The following is a 22,779-nucleotide window of genomic DNA, read 5'->3' on the forward strand; positions in this document are numbered from 1 at the left end:
CAGCCAGGCTAGGGATAGGAAGAGAGCTTAGTCTCCTCTAGGGCCCGTTCTCCGCAGCCCGGTTTCCCCCACCCGAGGGATACCAGCGAGATAAGGCAGAGGGTCTGTCAGACAATAAGCCGGAAAAGGAACACGCATCTACTTGGTGGACGCGGGCACCCGGAGTGGGGACTCACCCGGGTGACCCAGCCGCCGCGACTGAGGATCCACAAGAGCCGCTTCCCGCGCTTCGGCTCGCTCACCACACTGCGCCTGCGCCGACCCGCCCACGCCCAGAGCAGGTCCCTACAGAGGTCGCCGGGTGGTGGCGTCAGCGGCGGCGCCCTCCGCGTGGAAATTAGCCGGTTGCCCGGGCAAGTGAGGGAGGAAGGGAGGGAGCTGAACACGGAAGTGGTGGCGGCGCCCAGGGAACCGGCGGAGGCGATGACCGTGACGGCTGGGATGGGACCGGAACGCCGAAGCGGGGTGGGGGGTGGCAGAAAAGCATCTGCTTTGTAAGACCTACACGAGGTGCAGGAGTGATTGGGCCTCCCCTCTCCACTTAAGCAAGCGCCCAGACTGATGGCGATGGTGATGGCAGCAGTTACTCGGACAACCCCAGTTAAGCTGCGCACCGGGAGGTGAGTGGGGGAAGGGTGGCCGCTGCCTGGCCTCGCAGGCCGGGGTCTTGTTCCTGCCCTCCAGGCTTTCCTCCCAGGAAACAATATCCGGATCCCTAAAAGGATCCGATCTCTTCTTGAGGCCCAGTTAGCAGACAGATCTTTGAGCATCTTCTCTGGAAAAGAAGGCGAGATCTTTTAGAGCCTCTAATCTTGGCATCCTTCGTGCCCTCACCTTGTCGCTTCTGTAGAGATAAAGGAGGAATGACTTAATTTCTGTTCCGGTTGGTTCTCTTGGTACCTGAAGGTATGGAGTATACATTAATGCTTATTCTTTGCGACTCTATCTGTATATCCGTTATGAAGAAAGTAACTTGTGTTCTCTATTCAGATCCCACCTAAAGTTTACTAAAGTGAGTATTTAGAACCAAAAGAAGAGTTATAACTTAGTAGCTTTGAGTACTTACATTTGATCCATGCAATATCTGCTAAAGTCTTGGCCACTAAGTTTAAGTTTATGCTTTTCTTGTATCTTCACATTCTCCATATTGGTACAGCAGCCTCTGATGAAAACCTTCAGAATGATATTCTTTCATTTGTACTTATCTCTGAGAATTTTTCTGCGTTTTTGTGATATCTTCCAGTATCAGTCACATTTATTTTATTATCTGAGACGTTTTTCTGTTGAAGAGATTTCCCTATTGTTTTTTTCAATCTAGTTCCATTGTGAAAAGTTGCAAGCACACAGGCAAACCGTCGTGTTATTACCGTGGGTGGCATTGTGTGAGGCGTTTTTTTTTAGTACTAGAGCTCCAGATAGCCTTGCTAGACGCTGAGGTTTGTATATGAATGAAGAGGAAGAATGATTGGCTTAAAAACAACTTGGGATTTGAGGAAAAATAACCCACTGTAGATCTCCTGAAAGAGCAGTGGTACCAGAGATGATGCTTTCTGAGTGACCTAATTTTTTTTTTGGAGATCATTTGTTTTTTTGGATAGACTGGCTTATAAATTTTTTCGTTCAAGTAACTTAATATCATTGGCTAGAGTACATAGAGTTCAAGATGAACTCTCATAATATTCATCTCTATGTTGAATAAAGCGTGGTGAGATTTCTGGTTAGTACTATTCAGAGCTCAGCATAAGAAGAATCTGCAAATTGGAACAAGTTATAGCTACAAAATGCCTTCACTATAATATCTGTAATACCCATGAGACTATGATTGGTGTCCACACATCTGTCTTTTTCTCTTATCAATCAAGCCATTTGATTCATAGGTTAAAGAACAATTTTCTTTGCAGATTTCGCATGTATGGTAAAAGCTTGAGCCTCCGAGTTCAACAGTCCTGGGTTTTAATTCTAACTGACACATTGCGTGACCTTGAGTATGTTCCTTTACTGAAAATCGAATTCCTCATCTCTAAAATGGAGATGACACCTACCTCCGTCGGGTTGTTAGAGTATATAGGAGATACTCATGGATGTATAAAAGTAATTGTTATTAATATCTCATGTTATTAAAGGGGTACTTTGGGTGGGTATTTAGTGTTTTTGTTTAAAGTGGGATTTGTTTAAATAATTATCCAGTAAATTTTTCAAATATTAAAAAATGTATTCTTGTTTTTGCTAGTATCATGTTTTCACAATTCCATTTGTTTCAGTCAAATGGCTACAAATTGTAATACCTTTAGTGAGTTTATGGTCTTGCTGAGGGAAATAGACATTCAAACAATATGGTCAAGATGATAGTGCAGTAATGAAAGATATGTAACTTAAATATTAGCAAAATTGTCTAGTTAGTTAAAATAACATAGTTTTTAAAAAAGAAATCAGTGTAGCTGTGTCACTGATATGAGTATCAAAAATTTTCCAAATGTAGTTATTTATCATTAACAGTGCTTATCTCATAGGTGTGGGTGGCTAAATGAACTGACTGAAAATGATGCCAAAGTCACAGATTCAATTGCAGTGATGGTTAGTTAGCTTTGCTATGTTGTAACCACTCATACTACCCTTAGACCCACAAATATTTTTGCTCCCAAGGGCAACTGGGTGAGAAAACATGGGTACATTGCCATTCTACCGATGATGGTATTACCTATATAAAATAATGTGATCTTACAGGGTTTATCTAAGAGGATATATCAGTATTGGCTTATGGAAGGAGTTTAAAAAATTATTTTCTAGTAAAATATGGACTTGGTGTAAAAATGATTAATCTTGTGAAAGGTAAGGCTTGAAGAGTGTAACAATAGCCAAGGAGACCAAAGTATTGAAAAAAGAAACATTGAAGGCACTTTAGAAATGTGAAGATTTTTATATTTCCAAATGTGTCCTGAAACTTACTAGCCTATTTAATAATTTTGGGGTAAATAGTACTTGTCTGTATGTATACTTAATATGATATAAAAGGCTATACAGTAAAAGTCCTCCTCCTAGTCATACTCCCAGCCACCCAGTTCCCCTGGCTAAAGACAGCCAGTATTTGATTCTTGTATTACATTAACACTAGATCCTTACTACAGCAAGATGAGATAATCAGTGTTATATAGATAGAAAAACTAAGAAAAGTTGTGATTTATCTAGTCTTTATCTAGTCACACACCTGCGAAATGTCAGAGATAGAAATAGAACCCAGGTCTTTCACCTAGTCCAAGGTAGTCTACCGCACTCATTCTCCAAATCATAGCTGTTACCACAAAACTTAGAATTTAGTAAAACATAAAGTCTAGAGTCACCTTTTACTAATTTGTACGTAAAACTTGTTACCCAACCTTAAATGTAAGCATATGTAATTGTTATAAAGCAGTGAAGAAAATATAATACAATCTTATAAAATCTTTGCCTGTTTCTATTTAAATCTATTTACTAAGTTAGCTTCTAAAAAATGACACTTTTTGGTTTTAAAGAATTTAAAACTTTTTAAAAATAATATATTTAACATCAGGAATAATATAAAGTGCTTTGTGATATTTCAGAAATGGAAGAGGCTCCTTGATCTCAGATTTCTGAGGCACGTTTTTGTGCAGATTTTCTAGCCTTACATGTAGCCTTTGTTTCCCCTCTCCTTTTTCTTAAAAAAAAGTGTTCTTTAAAAAAAGTGTTCCCACCTCTCATTTTTACAAATGTACTTCTTCTAACATGAAAAGTTCTGAGTAATACTAGGAAGCAGTTAATATTTGTTTTCATTAAGTTCAGTGTATGTTGTTTTCATACCTTTTACTCCTGGCAGTAAAACATGAGGTAGCTGGCATTATCCAGATTTTACAGTGGGAGAACTTAAGCTAAATTAGATTTTTTTAAACCAGGTAACATACCTAGAGAGTGACAAAGTCTGAATTGTAGCCCACATTTGACAGTTCAGCAGCTCGTGCTATTTCATCTTCACCATGTTTATTTTCAAATATGGTATAGTGAAAAACAGTGTAGGTTGTTAATTTTTTACAGATCTTTAAAACTTTAAAATTTTCTCTTTACACTTAATTGGTCTCACAAGAAAAAAGAATTCAAGGAAATAAGCCAAAATGTCAAAATTGCTTGCTTTTAGATAATGGAATTATAGCTTTTTTTCCCCTCCTTTTTAAACTTTTCTGAATGGTCCATGTATTATACAATGAGCATATATTGTTTTTATCATAACAAATTACAGATAGGAAGAAAAAATAAATCTGTTCAATCTAATTTATGCCATAAAATGGTTCAGTATTGTGTCTTAAATATTCTGTTTCTTAAATTCTGTTAATCTTCCTTCTGCTTTTAGAAGTTCAGGTACTGCCAGCTCATAGTTTCTGCTTTCTTCACTCTAGATTAGCCTCTTCAGTGATGGGTTCCTAGACCTCTCTCCTTATCTTTAGCTAATAAGCTTAGGGAATGTACACTGATGTTAACAGATTAGCCCATTAATGTTTCCCCAAACTTTCTTCCACAAAAGGATTTGTGGCAAAGTAAAGAAAGGAAGCTATGGCTTATGCAGATTTATTTACTGAAGGATCTCCTGGGAACGTTTGCTAAATATGCACTGTAATCTTTGAGAGAAGAAGCATTTCCCAAACTTATTTGACAAGAGAACCTTTTTTTCTCCAGAATATGTGTTAACATCTTTCAGAACTAGTGTCCACAAGAGTACAGAGTGGGGAAAAGTGACATAAGCAAACTATAATTAGGAAAGCATGGAAAAAGTGGGGAGAAAGGGAAAGGAGGGTGTAGTGCTACCAAATCAATGATTCTTTTTTAGAAAATTGCCATTAAGTCCCATGAGCCCTGGCTCAGTAGCATGAAAAAAGGAGATACTTTAAAATATTTACTGGAAAATGAACCTGTATTGCTTCTGTAATGAGAAAAACATTTGTTTTTTAGGTCAGATATTTTCCCATACAAACAAACCCATTTTCAGATTTTTTTCTTAACATTCCAAGGAGTTCATCTGTTGTCTGCTCTCCATTGACTTCCATTTGTGGAGCCTAAGTGTTTCTACAGAATCCAACTCAGATATCACGGACTATGATCCGAATGCTTTCAAGGAGTTTTTGGGTACATGATGGCAGGTAAACTTTGGAATCATGAATTTCGTAGGGAAAGTCCCCAGGCTTAATTACTACCAGAATAATAATATATTTGTGAATTATTAATGTAGTGTACTGAATTATTCTTTATAGGATCAAATTTATTTCAATTTTGTATTTACATTAATTACGGTCTTAGATGTATGTCAGCATTGTAGACATAAGTAGTTCAATGAATAATTAACGTATGCAATAATGCTGTTATCCTACATCATAGAGGATACTAATTAATTTCCAGATAAATGAAGCTTGTCCTTTTAATTATTGGATTTGAATTGTTTTCTGTAGAAATTTTGAATTAAAATCACCCTCTCAGCCTTAGTCAGTATTACTAAATGTTATTTAAATATTTTGTAATGAAAATTGACATAATGGGCACTCATTCTGTTATTGTTGTCATTGTAATTTGTGGTAGAACCTGGGACCAAATAGTGGCAGAATCTGGGTACTTGTTTTCTTGAGAAGGCTTTTATATAAACTTGCTTTTTAAACATTTGCTTTTTGCTCATTAAGAAATATGAATTAAAAAAAAAAGATGTCATTCTGTACTCCTCAGGGCAATGTAACATAGCTGCCTTCATAAAAAATTAATTATTGAATCAAGAGCCAAAGCAGCCTTTTCCCAAGTGATTCTTTCACCTTCTTTTTAAAAAGCTTTTGCAGCTACAGTCAAAGATCTTTGATTTGTCACCGTCTTTCAAACTATCATCTTTGATTTCTGTGTCACATAAAATTGTTGGTAAAGCCACCTTATCATTTCTTCTACCTCATTTATACAAAGCTTTTTTTTTCTTTTGAGACGGAGTCTCACCCAGGCTAGAGTGCAGTGGCACGATCTCGGCTCACTGCAAGTTCCGCCTCCTGGGTTCATGCCATTCTCCTGCCTCAGCCTCCTGAGTAGCTGGGACTAGAGGCACCTGCCAACACATCCGGCTAATTTTTTGTATTTTTAGTAGAGACGGGGTTTCACCATGTTAGCCAGGATGGTCTCGATCTCCTGACCTCGTGATCCACCCACCTCGGCCTCCCAAAGTGCTGGGATTACAGGCGTGAGCCACCGCGCCCGGCCCTATACAAAGTTTTTATAAAATTTTAAGAATTAATGATAGGCTATCTGGAACAACTTGTTCGGATTCAGAACCCTACACTTTTTTTACATTCAGATTTTACGTGTATGGACAAGATACGAAAGCACAATTTCAAAAAACTCATCTTTAGTCTTCATAACAATAAAAATAATTTTTCTCTCACTAAAATTAATAGTTATTATTGAAAGCAATATGATTGATTTTTTTATATTTTAGAATTTTGGTTCAAAGAAGCTTCTGGAAGAGATTAGAAAATTCTCTTTATATGTGTTTAAGTATAAAGATATGAAAGTTTGATATACTTCTCTCATTTTTTTGTAACAGAATCAAATAATGGTGAAAGAAATTCTAAATATCTTTTTTCTAATAAGATCTCTCCATAGCACACAGTTATTTTTTAAGCAGTTACTTTCTCAGTAATTGTTAAGATGTTACCTATGCTGAAAAGTGAATGATTAAATATATGTGTTTTTAAAAAACATATCTATCTGCTAAGTAGCTTCTGAGAGCCACTTGTTATTTCAGTAATTGTTATGAAATTTAGAACACTTGTTATTTTGTAAAAGAAAAATGCACAACTCCTCTTAAAAGTTCAACAACTTATGTAAGTACTTTGCCTTGGCATAATTAGCAGACCTTGCATGTTATAAAACTTCTACAGTCATGTCTCATTACAAAGTATTTTAAAGATTCTCTTATTTAAAATAATACAATCCACGAAATATTCTAGTAAGATATAAACAGTAAAGCCGGGCACGGTGGCTCATGCCTGTAATTCCAGCACTTTGGGAGGCCGAGGCGGATGGATCATTTGAGGTCGAGGAATTCGACACCAGCCTGGCCAACATGGTGAAAACCTGTCTCTACTAAAAATACAAAAATTAGCCGGGCGTGGTGGCACATGTCAGTGATCCCAGCTACTGGGGAGGCTGAGGCAGGAGAATCACTTGAACCTGGGAGGCAGAGGTTGCGGTAAGCCGAGATCGCACCACTGCACTCCAGCCTGGGTGACAGTGAGACCCTGTCTCAAAAAGAAACAAACAAAAAGATATAAACAGTACACTGAAGTTAATAAAGAAATGGAGAGGGCTGGCTGCCATAACTTGTCAGCTTTTTGGAACTCCCATTCTTCTCTTAGGAACAGCACAGACAAATGACCATCTGACGATGCATGATGGTAACATTATCAACCATATTTAGTACTAATATTAGTTTTTGTATGTTTTAGACAAATATAAATAGAAAAATTTTTTTCCGACTTTGAAGACTAAAATATCTGATGACTTTCTGGATCGTATATTGATGGGGCAAAAGATAACATTTTATAAAAGTAGGACTTCTTGAGCATGAACTTAACAGTTCTCTAGCAAAAGAATAGCTAAGCAAAATTTATGTAAAGCTCTAATTCTGAGATAGATACAAAACAGTAGCTAATCAGAAAGTTTTCAGGCCGGTCGTGGTGACTCACGCCTGTAATCTTAGCACTTTGGGAGGCTGAGGCAGGTGGATCACGAGGTCAGGAGTTCAAGACCAGACTGGCCAAGATGGTGAAACCCCGTCTCTACTAAAAAAAACTACAAAAATTACCCAGGCGCGGTGGCAGGTGCCTGTAATCCCAGCTACTCGGGAGGCTGAGGCAGGAGAATCGCTTGCACCCAGGCAGCAGAGGTTGCGCCACTGCACTCCAGCCTGGGCGACAGAGTGAGACTTCATCTCAAAAAAAAAAAAAAAAGTTTTCATTGCATTAACTCTCTTTTTTTTTTTTTTTTTTTTTTTTTTTTCCTTGAGATGGAATCTTGCTCTGTTGCCCAGGCTGGAGTGCAATGGTGCAATCTTGGCTCACTGCAACTACCGCCTCCCAGGTTCAAGCCATTCTCCTGCCTCAGCCTCCCAAGTAGCTGGGACTACAGGTGCACGCCACCACACCTGGCTAATTTTTGTGTTTTTAGTAGAGACGGGATTTTGCCATGTTGGCCAGGCTGGTCTCGAGCTCATGACCTCAGATGATCCACCCACCTCGGCCTCCCAAAGTACTGGGATTACAGACGTGAGCCACCGTGCCTGGCCTACATTAGCTCTTTAAGTACAGGTGAACGTGTGGAAAACTCAACTAGGGCAGTGATATTTTTCACTTTATTTTATCGACATCTACAGCATTAGCACACATAAAAACAGTTAACCTAAAATCCAAACACACTTGATTGACTGGTACCTGTAACATACAAGTTGGGAGCCTTGCAAAAGAAAACCTGTTTTGTTAGCATGTAAACTTGTTCTTTGGGCGAAGACGTCAAATTGTTCTGTAACTTCATAGTCTGTTTAATTTCACCTGTATCTGACATATGGATCCTTTTTCACTTTGAAACATCAGTTTTCCTCCTGAAAATTATATTTGCTCATGAAAATCTCTTTACCTTGTAGTAACACTGCACTAGAGACAGAGGTATTCTGTGATTTCTTCATTATGAAGAAAACTGTAAAGCCAATAAGACTGGCTTAGGTGCTTTAACAAAACAACATATGTAATCTTTGTTTCTTTTTAAAACAAAAAGAAAAAAATGAACATATATGTTAACATATATTGAGTAATTAATACATTTAGGACCTGAGCTGAATACATGCATTATTTTACCCCCAACAGCCCAGTGAAATAGATAGCATTAGTACCTCCATTTTACATGTGAATGCACTGATGTTTCAAGGTTATATGGCTGGCACAAAACAGAAACTGGACTCAAACCATGTTTCTTTTTTTTTTTTCCTTCCAGAAATATTTTAATAAAAATTGGCCATTTCCAAGAAACACCCACTGCATGCCCATCAATAAAAGAGAACCATAACAAAATAGAAAATTTACCATATGGCTATGATTTAAAGAAAAAAAATGCAGACACGAGCACATTAGCAAAATATTAAAGTCACATTCCTTCTTATGGACTCAAACCATGTTTCTAATGCCTGCCGCCACTATGCTGTGGGAATGCATCCTTGCCATCCATATACATATATAGAGATACTGAGAATGTTAAAGTGGTTACTGCTGGGTGGTGGGATTATGGATATATTTACTTTTTCCTTATAACTTTATGCCTAGTTTGGGTTTTCCATGGTGAGCATGAATTTTCATTCTCAGAAAGACTTAGTATCGCCTCTTTATCTCTAGGCTTCTAAAATTAGAATAATGTACTTTGATGTTGAATGGGCTCTTTCAATATGGAGGTGCCTGTCCTTTAGTCCTGGGACATTTTCTAACCTTTTTTTTTTTTTTTTTTTTTTTTTTGAGATGAAGTCTCGCTCTTGTACCCCAGGGTGGAGTGTGATGGCATGATCTTCTCTCACTGCAACCTCTGCCTCTGGGGTTCAAGTGATTCTCCTGCCTCAGCCCCCCGAGTAGCTGGGATTACAGGCGCCTGCCACCACACCCAGCTAATTTTTGTATTTTTAGTAGAGATGGGGTTTTACCACTTTGGCCAGGCTGGTCTAGAACTCCTGACCTCAGGTGATCCACCCGCCTCGGCCTCCCAAAGTGCTGGGATTACAGGCTTGAGCCACCACACCCAGCCATTCCTGGGAAATTTTCTAATATAGTTTCTTTAATAATTTCTCCCGTCCATTTTTTTGTTGTTTTCTGTGAAATGCCTATATTAATCTCTAATTTTCTTGTCTTTTCTGTCTAGTTAACCATTTTTTCCTATTTGCTGTATTAGTTCCTAAGCATACCCACGAACTTTTCTATTGAATATTTTATTTCAGGCCAGGTGCAGTGGCTCACGCCTGAAATCCAAGCACTTTGGGAGCCAAGGTGGGCGGATCACTTGAGCCCAGGAGTTCGATACCAGCCTAGATAACATGGCAGGACCCCATCTCTACAAAAAAATACAAAAATTAGCCAGGCATGGTGGCATGCACCTGTAGTCCCAGTTATTTGGGAAGCTGAGGCAGGAGGATCACTTGAGCCCTGGGAGACAGAGGTTGCAGTGAGCTGAGATCATGCCACTGTACTCCAGCCTGGGTGACAAAATAAGACCCTGTCTCAATTAAAAAAAAAAATTATTTTAGCAATTTTTTTTTTTTTTTTTTTTTTTTGAGACAGAGTCTCACTCTGTCGCCCAGGCTGGAGTGCAGTGGCATGATCTTGGCTCACCACACCCTCCACCACCCAGGTTCAAGCGATTCTCCTGCCTCAGCCTCCCGAGTAGCTGGGACTACAGGTGCCTACCACTGTGCCCAGCTAATTTTTGTAGTTTTAGTAGAGATGGGGTTTCACCATCTTGGCCAGGCTGGTCTTGAACTCCTGACCTCATGATCCACCTGCCTCCCAAAGTCCTGGGATTACAGGCATGAGCCACCGTGCCTGGTCTAACAATCATATTTTCAATTTCCAAAAAAACTCTTATTCTAGTTGTCCCCACCTCTTTTTTTTTTATTTTTTTTATTTTTATTTTTTAGAAGGAGTTTCGCTCTTGTCACCGAGGCTGGAGTGCAGGGGTGCAGTCTCGGCTCACTGCAACCTCCGCCTCCCGGATTCAAACGATTCTCCTGCCTCAGCCTCCCAAGTAGCTGGGATTACAGGCGCCTGCCACCACACTCAGCTAATTTTTGTATTTTTAGTGGAGACAGGGTTTCACTATGTTGGCCAAGCTGGTCTCGAACTCCTGATCTCAGGTGATCCTCCCGCCTCGGCCTCCCAAAGTGCTGGGATTACAGGCATGAGCCACTGTGCCTGGCCCCCACCTCCTTTTTATACCATCTTACTTATTCATAGTTGTAATATCTTTTCTTGACTTGAAATAAGTCAATTTTAGTTTCTACTCTTTCCATAGTTATTGCTTTCTCCAAATTCTGTATATTTTGTTATTTCATATATGTTAGAAGCTTTCCTCAAAAGTCTTATATTAGTCTGTTCTCATGCTATTAAAGACATACCCAAGACTGGGTAATTTATAAAGGAAAGAGATTTAATTGACTCACAGTTCCACATGGCTGGGGAGGCCTCATAATCATGGCAGAAGGTGAATGAGGAGCAAAGTCACATCTTACATGGTGGCAAGCAAGAGAGCTTGTGCAGGGGAACTCCCATTTATAAAACCATCAGATCTCAAGAGACTTATTACCATGAGAACAGTATGGGGGAAACCGCCCTCATGATTCAATTATCTCCACCTGGCTGTGCCCTTGACACATAGGGATTATTGCAATTCAAAATGAAATTTGGGTGGGACACAGGCAAACCATATCAAGTCTGATAACCCAGGAGTGTTCTTTCATAGTTTAGAGTGTACAGCTATGCTGCCTGGAAGCTGTGTGTGAGTAGCCAGGGCCTGTGGATATGTGTGCTTCACTGTATGCTTGGGTGGTCTTCTAGCTTTTTATTGGAGGATTCCCAGCTATCAGCTTTGATAGATCTTTTCTCTTTGGCCGTTCTCTTTCTCCAGGAAAGTATCTGCCACTCTTCTGTTAGGGAGGTATAAATCTAGCTGCTGGAGTTCTGGGAGCTGGATGGCAGAAGAGAACAAGGAACTTTTACTTTGTTTCTGGTTTTTAGGCCCAGTCTTCCCCTCTACCCTCTGCTGTGTCTGGTATTTAAAGTCCTGAGCCCACCTAGTTCAGTTTCTCCAAATAATAAATGTCCCATCTCCTCTAAATGTGGATAAGAAACTGAGAAATCTACCTGCTCTTAGGCAGAATTTCAGCTTATCTCCCCATGTTCCACCCTGTTCTCCACCCACACTTTCTGTAGCACCCAGTGCCTATGGGTCCTGAATTTTACCTGCTCTGTTGGCTTGCATCTTATCTGCATTACCTCTGTGCCTGATGTCTGTCACCTGCATCTCCGCTGCTGAGTCAGTTATTGTTCATTCATTTTCTGTACCTCTATTTTATGACTCAGGTTATAGATATCTGTTCATTTCATTGAAGAGGTTTGTGATTTTATTTCATATTTTCTTGTTGTTTGGACTGACTTCTGAGAGAAGGCTGGGGCAAAAAGATTTTTACTCAGCCATTTTCTGACTGGAGTAATTTTTGTTTTATAATGAGAAAAGACCAAAAGCTGTTTTCATCTTGAGGGGAAATTAAGTTACACTACTCATTGAGAAATTTAGGGCTGGGCTCAGTGGCTCATGCCTGTAATCCCAGCACTTTCACTTGAGCCCAGGAGTTCAAGACCAGCCTGGGCAACCTAGGGAGACTCTGTCTCTACAGAAAAATTTTAAAAATTAGTCTGGCATGGTGGCACGTGCCTGTATTCCCTGCTACTCCAGAGGCTGAGGCAGGAGAGTCACTTGAGCCTGGGAGGTCGAAGCTGCAGCAAGCCATGATCGCACTACTGCACTCCAGCCTGGGCGATAGAGACCCTGTCTTAAAAAAATAAAATAAATTTAGTAGAAATGGGAACAATTATGACTAAGAAAGCATTATAATAATCACTGAAACATTTTATAAGCAGACTTAGTTGTTTTTGAAGGTAGTGAGAAGTTTGAGCGAGAAATTGAAGTAGGGCATCAGTAAAGGTGAGAATGTCATCAAGAACACAGGTAGAGGCCAGGCACGGTGGCTCATGCCTGTAATCCCACCACTTTAGGAGGCCGACGTGGGCGGACCACGAGGTCAGGAGATCGAGACCATCTTGGCTAACACGGTGAAACCTCGTCTCTACTAAAAATACAAAAAAAAATTAGCCGGGCGTGGTGGTGGGCGCCTGTAGTCCCAGCTACTCTGGAGGCTGAGGCAGGAGAATGGCGTGAACCCAGGAGGTCGAGCTTGCAGTGAGCCAAGATCGTGCCACTGCACTGCAGCCCAGGCGACAGAGCAAGACTCCGTCTCAAAAAAAAAAAAAAAGAAAAAGAAAAAAACACAGGTAGAGAGCTTAGCTCTCATATGGAAGTGAAGGAAGAAATGCCACAATTTAGAGGTAGCAAGGAGGCAAGACTAGAGGTCACACTCAGAAGTGAAGTTCATTTAGTAAATAAAAGCGCCAAGCATTTCAAACCTTATTAATAAATGACTCTTCATATTCTTCAGCCCATCTTGTTGCTTCTAATTTTTGTTCAATGGAATTTAGTCAATGAACAGCCAAAGCAGGCAGTTGAATACAATTTTGGCTGTGCTAAGTGATGAAGTTTCTTTCAAAATTAGATAAGAAATACTTTTCCCTGAAGATCTTAAATGGTTATATATCATTGAGCACACTAAATCAAAATACAGTTGTCTCTGCGTATCCAAGGGAGATTGGTTCTAGGACCTCTGCAGATACCAAAGTCCATGGATGCTCAAATCCCTTAAAATAAAATGGAGTAATATTAGCACATAACCTACACATGTCCTCCCACTTTTAATCATTTCTAGATTATTTATAATACTACAATGTAAATGCTATATAAAGAGTTATTATAGGCCGGGTGTGATGGCTCACGCCTGTAATCCCAGCACTTTGGGAGGTCGAGGCGGACAGATCACAGGGTCAGGAGATCAAGACCATCCTGGCTAACACGGTGAAACCCCGTCTCTTGTAAAAATACAAAAAATTAGCCGGGCGTGGGGGCGGGCGCCTGTAGTCCCAGCTACTCAGGAGGCTGAGGCAGGAGAATGGCGTGTACCCGGGAGGCAGAGCTTGCAGTGAGTCGAGATCACGCCACTGCACTCCAGCCTGGGCAACAGAGCGAGACTCCATCTCAAAAAAAAAAAAAAAAAAAGAGCTATTATACTGTATTGCTTTTAATTTATTGGGGATTTTTTCCTCGAATATTTTCGATCTACAATTGGTTGAATCTGAGGATGGAGAACCCATGGATATGGAGGGCTGACCATAATAACTATAATCACCAGATGGTTTTTTTTTTTTGGAACTGGGGTCTCACTCTGTCACTCAGACTGGAGTGCAGTGACACGATCATGGCTCACTGCAACCTCTGCCTCCCAGGCTCATGCGATCCTCCCACTTCAGGCTCCTGTATAGCCGAGACCACAGGCATGCGCCACCACACCCAGCTAATTTTTTGTATTTTTGTTAGAGACAGGGTTTTGCCATGTTGCCCCAGGCTGGTCCCAAACTCAGCTCAAGTGATCCACCCACCTTGGCCTCCCAAAGTGCTGAGATTACAGGCATGAGCCACTGCACCTGGCCTTAGAAATGGAATTCTTTATATGGCAAGTCTTTATTATTAGTTCACACTTTTAAACACTTGCCAGTCATATTTTCTAATATAGATACTTGTTTCAAATCCCACTACTTTGAAAATGGATTCAAGTGTCCGTACGCATTTACTTGACTGTTGGGATTTTTAAATTTTCCTGTGACATATATAATCAGACAATCATATCAGACTGTTGAGTATGACTGATTTTTTTTGTTGCAAAATTTATTTTTCATTTGTAAAATATTTGAGATTATAGGACCCCTTCCCCAAGTTCCTGGCCTAAATGTTTTTTTTTTTTCTCCAAAACAGAGTCTTGCTCTGTCACCCAGGCTGGAGTGCAGAGGTGCGATCTCAGCCCACTGCAACCTCTGCCTCCCAGGTTCAAGCAGTTCTCCTCAGCCTCCCGAGTAGCTGGGATTACAGGCACTCGTCACTGTGCCTGGCTAATTTTTGTATTTTTAATAGAGACAGGGTGTCACCATGTTGGCCGGGCTGGTCTCGAACTCCTGACCTCATGATCTACCTGCCTCAGCCTCCCAAAGAGCTGGAATTACAGGTGTGAGCCACCGTGCCCAGCCAACCCTAAATCTATTTTTTTTTTTTTTTTTTTTTTTTTTTTTTTTTTTTTTTTGAGATGAAGTCTCAATCTGTCCCCCAGGCTGGAGTGCCATGGCGCGGTCTCGGTTCACCACAATCTCCACCTCCTGGGTTCAAGCGATTCTCCTGTCTTAGCCTCCCGAGCAGCTGGGATTACAGGCGTGCGCCACTGCACCTGGCTAATTTTTTGTATTTCTAGTAGAGACGGGGTTTCACTGTGTTGGCCAGGCTGGTCATGAACTCCTGACCTCAGGTAATCCGCCCGCCTCGGCCTCCCAAAGTGCTAGTATTACAGGCGTGAGCCACCGCGCCTGGCAACCCTAAATCTTATTCCACATAAGAATACTTAGGTAAATTCCATTTACAAACAATCATTATCATTAGTCTTCATGAAACTCGGTATTTTACATTGCAAATTCTAGTATGTTTTACCAACTTCAGAGGAAAGGCAGGGCCTTATAGAAATTTATCTGCTTGTTTTCAAATGATCAAGAATACAAAGGAGTATGTGTTTAAAATAGCAAATTTTTATTCAATTTTGTATTTTCTAAAAATTGCCTAGACTAATGGTAAAGTTGACCAATTATTGAAGTGAGTTTAAAACACTGTATTGGGAATGCTTACTGGGCATTTTTGCTGTTCAATGGTGATTGTTTATTTAATAAATTCTTACAGCTTTACAACTTAAAATTGTTCATATTTTAATCAGTAGGGAAGGAAATAGGGAGAAGAAGGTGAAGGAACTATGTAGGGTAGTAGTTCTCAAATACCAGCTCATAGATTTGTGTCTGTCTCCTACAAATAATTCACTGGTCTGCTGTGAAATAAGAAAACTATGAAAAGGAGAGATGAGCATAAGATATACGTCAAGACTAGAAACTATTCACATTTGAGCATTTATTATGGTTGATAGAGGAGGCTTGGCTTTTTCTTATCCACACTAAAAATTAGCTGTGAGAAAGGAACTCACTCTTCACTCTATGGCACTATTAAGTTATCATGTATATTATATAATATATAGCATTTTATTTAAGTGGGAACAAAGTGTCTTGGGACTCCCTTCCAACATCTCTTTTTCATGTACTAACTGTGCTTTTCCCTCTTGTGTCTAATTGAAGCTTAATATGTAAACTAGACACGGTAAATGACAAATGGTTAATGACTCTTTTTTGTTTTCTTTAGATACATCCAGAAAGTGCCCAGAAGAAACTTCCTGCTGGAAAAATTGAAAAAGCAGTATTTATAACTTTAGAATTTGTGGATAATTTGTTAACATGGCAGAAAATAATGAAAATATTAGTAAAAATGTAGATGTAAGGCCCAAAACTAGTCGGAGCAGAAGTGCCGACAGAAAAGACGGTTATGTGTGGAGTGGAAAGAAGTTATCTTGGTCAAAAAAGAGTGAGAGTTATTCAGATGCTGAAACAGTGAATGGTATAGAGAAAACTGAAGTGTCTTTAAGGAACCAAGAAAGGAAGCACAGCTGTTCATCCATTGAGTTGGACTTAGATCATTCCTGTGGGCATCGATTTTTAGGCCGATCTCTTAAACAGAAACTGCAAGATGCCGTGGGGCAGTGTTTTCCAATAAAAAATTGTAGTAGTCGGCACTCTTCAGGGCTTCCATCTAAAAGGAAAATTCATATCAGTGAACTCATGTTAGATAAGTGTCCTTTCCCACCTCGATCAGATTTAGCCTTTAGGTGGCATTTTATTAAACGACACACTGCTCCTATAAATTCCAAATCAGATGAATGGGTAAGCACAGACTTGTCTCAGACTGAATTGAGGGATGGTCAGCTAAAACGAAGAAATATGGAAGAAAATATAAACTGTTTCTCACATACCAATGTTCAGCCCTGTGTCATAACCACCGACAATGCTTTGTGTAGAGAAGGTCCTATCACTGGCTCTGTGATGAACCTGGTTTCAAATAACAGTATAGAAGATAGTGATATGGATTCTGATGATGAAATTCTAACACTTTGCACAAGTTCCAGAAAAAGAAACAAACCCAAATGGGAATTGGATGATGAAATCCTGCAGTTGGAAACACCTCCTAAATACCACACGCAGATTGATTATGTCCACTGTCTTGTACCAGACCTCCTTCAGATCAATAACAACCCATGTTATTGGGGAGTGATGGATAAATATGCAGCTGAAGCACTACTGGAAGGAAAACCAGAGGGTACCTTTTTACTTCGAGACTCAGCACAGGAAGACTATTTATTCTCTGTTAGTTTTAGACGTTATAGTCGTTCTCTTCATGCTAGAATTGAACAGTGGAATCACAACTTTAGCTTTGATGCACATGACCCCTGTGTCTTCCATTCTCCTGACATTACTGGGCTCCTAGAACATTATAAGGACCCAAGTGCCTGTATGTTCTTTGAACCCCTTCTATCCACTCCCTTAATTCGGACTTTCCCTTTTTCCCTGCAACATATATGCAGAACAGTTATTTGTAACTGTACAACTTACGATGGCATCGATGCCCTTCCAATTCCTTCTTCTATGAAATTATATCTGAAGGAATATCATTATAAATCAAAAGTTAGAGTACTCAGGATTGATGCACCAGAACAGCAATGCTAGTAACAGGATAGGAACATGGGAATGATAACATATATTTTTTCTTTTAATATTTTATTTTTCTTATTATGCCACTTTGAATTTTTCTACAAAGGCAGTGGTATCCAAAATAAATCTCTGCCCTAAATTTCACTTTTAAATCCATTTTTTTAATGATACACAAATTGTTTAAGGTTATACACTAGAGCTTAAATGGATATTTTTAACCAGGTGTTTGGTTTTTGTTTTTACCGTGTAGATTGTATACTTACATTTTTTCTTTCCTTAATTTGTACATGATCCAGGCACATTTGAAATTTGGTAGGCATTGCGAACACATTTGAATATTGTGTATTTCATACTTTTCTTTAAAAGTAATATTATGTCCTTTCCTACATGTAAAATATTTTGTTAATCTATGCCATTAGTAGTATTATATATAAAATATAGTTCCCCGTCCCCCTTTTCATTGAGTTTGATATTCTTCAGCAAAGCTGAATGTTGTAATTCACCATTCATACTAATGTTATTGACTTTTGTAACTTGCTAATAGGGATGTTAAAGGTAACAAAACCAAGTCAAACTTGGTGTATTTTTATTTTAAATATTAACTCTAAAGCAGGATTACTAAATTTGATTAATTTGGTCAATGAGAATCAAATGGAAACATATCATTCTGGAGGTGCACTTCTCTACAATGTGGCCGGATCATTTGTCATTCCTGAATAGGTCTTTCTCTCAACCTGCAAGAGCTAAACCATCTTCAAAACATAAATCTTGTTCCTTTCTCATTGGAAGCTTTGAAAATAATGATAACACTATTAGTAGCTAGTAGTTACTAAAGTGCTAAAGTAATTGTGGGGTTTTTCTGTATTAGCTTATGAACTGTTGCTTCTACTTAGCCCTTTTATAGAAACTCTGAGCTGTTACTTTGGGGAAATTCCACAATGTATAAGCAGCCACAAATTTCCACTGGTAACCAAAGAGTACCTAAGTAGTTTTTCATTATTTTAAGTTGAATTTGAATAAAGATTCAAGAAATAAACATGGAGCTCAGTATTCAGGAAGTTTAATATTGTTTTTGATCTACAAGATCCAAATAATTATCGGTATCTTCAGAATTAACTTAGTCTTTAATGTGGCTTCAAAAAAAAGAAAGCCTTTTGACAGCTACATGATTTACACCATACAGAACAGTACTGGACAAAAGGGGTGATATTTTAAATTTACTGTCCCAGAAACAGGGCAACATTTTTAGAAACATCTTTAGCCCAAGGTAACTAGTAAAAATAAATGGAGTGGTATCCTATCTTCTTTTTTTAAAGAATCAATGAATAATAAATGTAGATAGACAATTTTTCTTCTGGTGACCTATCTAACCCTTTGTACACATTGACATTTTTAATATCATAACTGATTTCTTGATGCTAGTTTAGCTATATTAGGAAACTGCTTCTACCTGGATTGAAAGAAATTTGACTCATAAACTTCCAAGTTAGAACAAATATTTCTTCATTATTGTTGCTTTTATGTGAGTAGCATTTCCCTATCTTGCAGTTCTGTTAACATGAAAATGGCATTTTTCCACAATAGCTTTAAAATAATTTTTTAGTAATTATTACAAAATTAAATAAGGAAAATCTCTATTACCGTTATCTTTTAGCATTTTTTTTTCCTCAGTGATCTCAAGATTGTCTTAGTCTCAGTGAGATGTAGCTACAAAAATGGCACCTCTTAGCAGTGATGAGGCTCAGGATATCATAACACCAATGTCAGGATAAATATCTCTTCTAAAGACGATATTTACCTTTTACAAGGTTAGAAAAGTCTCATACTACCTCATCTTTATTGTGGCACTTTTGTAGATCGCTGAGAAGCTTATCTTATTAACCAATATACCATTTCCTAAATATCCATCTTTGGTGAAAGAAAATAGTGTGGTAAGAGTACCCATGATTATAGTTTTTTATCAGAATTTGATAAGATTTTCTGTTTCTGTGAAACAATTATTTTCAATATTTTTCTTTTAAAAATAACTTTTTATCAGTACAGAAAAACCTAAGGGATGACTAGCTTACAAATATTCTGTTAAGGGGTAGTTTTATAAAGAAAAATGATATATAATTATGTTGTCTTTTATAGTGTTAAAATTAGTATTTATATGAAAGTCAAGATCTAAGTACCTTTTCATATAATTCAAACTGATTGCTTGTGATATGTTTTCTCTAGCTTTTTTATTTTTTCAACTTCAAGGTATTAACAGCTGTTAACACTTAAAAAGTACTGCCACATATGTAGCCTTGAAGTAGATGATCTAATAAATGAGAGCAGGGAGGAGATTCATTGACTCTGAAATGATTTTTATTTTTCCTTTGGTATTTGCTACAGCGAAAAGAAGTTTGGAAAGTAGATATATAAAGACTTGAGAAGGGAATTGTTTAAGGGAAAAGAAAAGAGTAATAATTTTTTTAGAAACATTAAGGAATTGGAATTCAGAAAGGTTACCCCCTTCCTCTGTGTCTTTGTAAGGATACATTTGGAAGAACATACAGTATTCAGAAACTAACCTATATAAAATGTAAACAATATATTGATTGCACTATATAAATAAGTAAATTTTGAGAGGAACAATGTGGGAATGTATAAATTTGTCTAAAATTTTGTAACTGTTGAACAAAGGGAAGATTTGAAAAGTGTAAATTCCAGAGTTGAGAAAGCATTTAGCATGGTGGAAATGTGGAGAGCTTATTGGTGACAGAGGATGGAGCTAAGAGAAATAAGATCAAATATTAAAATTAGGAATTTAGGCATTACCTCAGGGAAAAGCCTTGACAGTGAAAAGAAACTACTTAATCGCTAATAGCTAGTCTGGACCAGACACTTAACTGTGCTTTGGGAATCATCCTGGGCTAATCAGGAAATAAACTTGACTTTTCTATTTTTCTCTGAAGCTTTACAGGACATACTCCCACTCCCATTTTTTTCTAAGCCTACAGCATCTTGATTCATAGTATAATTCCTGAAGTATGCTGAATGGATTTTTTAAGGTTCCTTTAGCATTTTTGTATAGAGTTATATGTGATCTTTCTATAACCACGCCATTCACTTAAATAATTCATGAAGGGAATGGTTTAATTTAAAGGAAGACCTAATAGGAAGAAGATTAAAGGAAGCTTTTAGTCAGCCTGTGGCTAGATTTATTGATTTGGTGATCAAACCTGTGCTCTTTCCTGAATTTCAGCTAATGGCCAACTGTGGTCAAAAGAATGGCTTTCAGTTAAAGTTTTGACTTATTATAAATACTATAAAGAATGTCTCAGTAATTAGAAATCCCTTAATAAGTAGAACAAATGTGGCAAGTAGGACTCCTATCAGTATACAAATTCCATTTCTTTTTATCAGAAAAACACATAAACCATTATCATTTATTCATGAGCCCAAGCCATTAAGAAGATAAATCCAGTTATCAGCTTCCTGTCTCTGAAGTTTGGATCATTTTATAGATCCACGCAATAGAGAGCTTCCTTCCTATGAAACAAAAACCTTGAGATCTCTTTTTTTGTGAGACAGAGTCTCACTGTTGTCAGCCCAGGCTGGAGTGCAATGGTGCAATCTCGGTTCACTGCAGCCTCTGCCTTCCAGGTTCCAGCAATTCTCCTACCTCAGCTCCCAAGTAGCTGAGATGAGATGACAGGCGTGTGCCACCACGCCCAGCTAATTTTTGTATTTTTAGTAGAGACGGGGTTTCACTGTGTTGGCCAGGCTGGTCTCGAACTCCTGACCTCAGGTGACCACCCGCCTCGGCCTCCCAAAGTGCTAGGATTATAGGCGTGAGCCACTGTGCCAGCCAAGATCTAACTCTTACACTTACTTTTCATTAAAATATTTCTTGTCGCTTTTAGCTATCGTCAGAATCCAATAAACAGCTTATGCATTCATTTTGGTAAAGCAAATTTCACAGGAAAGTAGACAAAATTATAAGAGATTCCTGGAGACAACACAAGGAAAACAATGTTTAAAAGCAAAATAGCCTGTGTAATGTTAGGTAATGTAATGCCCAAGTGAATAAAAGATTTTTAGTCAAGCAAACTACTGTTTCTACTTTGGGGGAAAAAAGTCGGTTTTACATTTGTAATTTAAGGAAAGAACAGAAAGCACAAAGGTTTTTCTTTTCTTTATTAATGGCCTACTAGAAATGAGCAGTGCAAGAGTCTACCTGTACTATTGTAATACAGTAAGATATTGGACACAAAATGGAGGTAACTTTTTAAAATAGATTGGCTTGGAAATTGAAATGTAGATTAATGGATATAACCCAATGGAAAGGGATTTTCAAATAAAGCCAAAGTCTATTTTTTTATTTACTTTCTAATTTTGAACAGATGACTCAGTCCTAAGTCTTTGCCTTTATTTCCTATAAAATGTAGGTGATACTTGTAACTCGACTTCCTGGAGGTTAATTCTTCAGCAAGAGGTGACCCTGGGAGCATACTTTAAAATAATTGCTGTACAGCCATTGAGTACTAACGTGATGATAGGTTTTCAAAATATCTTTGTAGTGGATGCTGCATAATTACATTCACTTAGACTGTAAAAGACTTTCTTGACTTGTTTTAACAGTAGAGATAGCAGTACAATTTGAATTTATGGTTTAGGCTCTGCAATTAGAGGAACAATTGCAGTTTCCTCCTGCCCTTCATGTGGTCTGTGTAAAACTGATGTTTGCCTGACTTATTTTAAAAGTTGATTACGTTTTCAGAAAATAAAGATAATCACTTTTGCCATGGTTATAATCAAATCTAAGCTTTCAGACTTGAGAGCCATGGTGTAAAACTCAAGGAGGTTTATTTAAATTATGCTGACTTTGCTAGAATTGGATAAATTCTATATAAGCCAAGTATGAGTTCACATGTACTCGAATATACAGTTTTCACAAAGCTATTACTCTCGTCAGTCAGGCTTGTATGATCTATTCCTTACCACGAAAGAAGTAGACAATTGCCACTTTTATTTCTAATCCTTAAGCTGAATGTTTCTTCTTGGATGTAAGTTCAAATAAATTGATGTGGATAAATTTTCATTTCTACTTAATTAAAACTTCCTATGTAAAATCCAAAGGCTTTGTGTTTTATTTTAAAAACATAGTCTTTACTTCACACATTCAACTTAGAATCTGAAAAAGATAGAGAAATCCATATTCTTAGATATTTTCTAATTTATA

General features: G+C 38.2%; 2 protein-coding genes across 6 annotated transcripts in view; one reads left to right on the top strand and one right to left on the bottom strand.

Moving 5' to 3' along the window:
- WDHD1 (WD repeat and HMG-box DNA binding protein 1) overlaps nt 1-380 on the bottom strand; it is an 85,005-nt gene extending 84,625 nt beyond the window's left edge. For 4 of the 5 annotated variants that reach the window (XM_063651610.1, XM_054448513.2, XM_054448514.2 and 1 more), the window contains exon 1: nt 177-262. The gene's annotated coding sequence lies outside the window, so the exon portion shown is untranslated. Of the gene's footprint in view, nt 1-176 lie in introns of all 5 variants that reach the window. The other variant, XM_054448511.2, reaches the window with a different exon arrangement.
- On the top strand, nt 269-22,675 carry SOCS4 (suppressor of cytokine signaling 4). The gene is made up of 2 exons (XM_054448516.2): nt 269-620; nt 16,168-22,675. Exon 2 carries the CDS (start codon nt 16,260-16,262, stop codon nt 17,580-17,582), a length of 1,323 nt encoding a protein of 440 aa, XP_054304491.1. The 5' UTR covers nt 269-620; nt 16,168-16,259; the 3' UTR covers nt 17,583-22,675.
- Nucleotides 22,676-22,779: the final 104 nt, after the last annotated feature.

The sequence above is a fragment of the Pongo pygmaeus genome, chromosome 15 (genome assembly GCF_028885625.2).
Source record: "Pongo pygmaeus isolate AG05252 chromosome 15, NHGRI_mPonPyg2-v2.0_pri, whole genome shotgun sequence".
NCBI classification, from domain to species: Eukaryota; Metazoa; Chordata; class Mammalia; order Primates; family Hominidae; genus Pongo; species Pongo pygmaeus.

Bases quoted from the DNA above. Each gene is read 5' to 3' on its own strand.
- SOCS4 (XM_054448516.2), top strand. From the start codon at position 16,260: ATGGCAGAAAATAATGAAAATATTAGTAAAAATGTAGATGTAAGGCCC.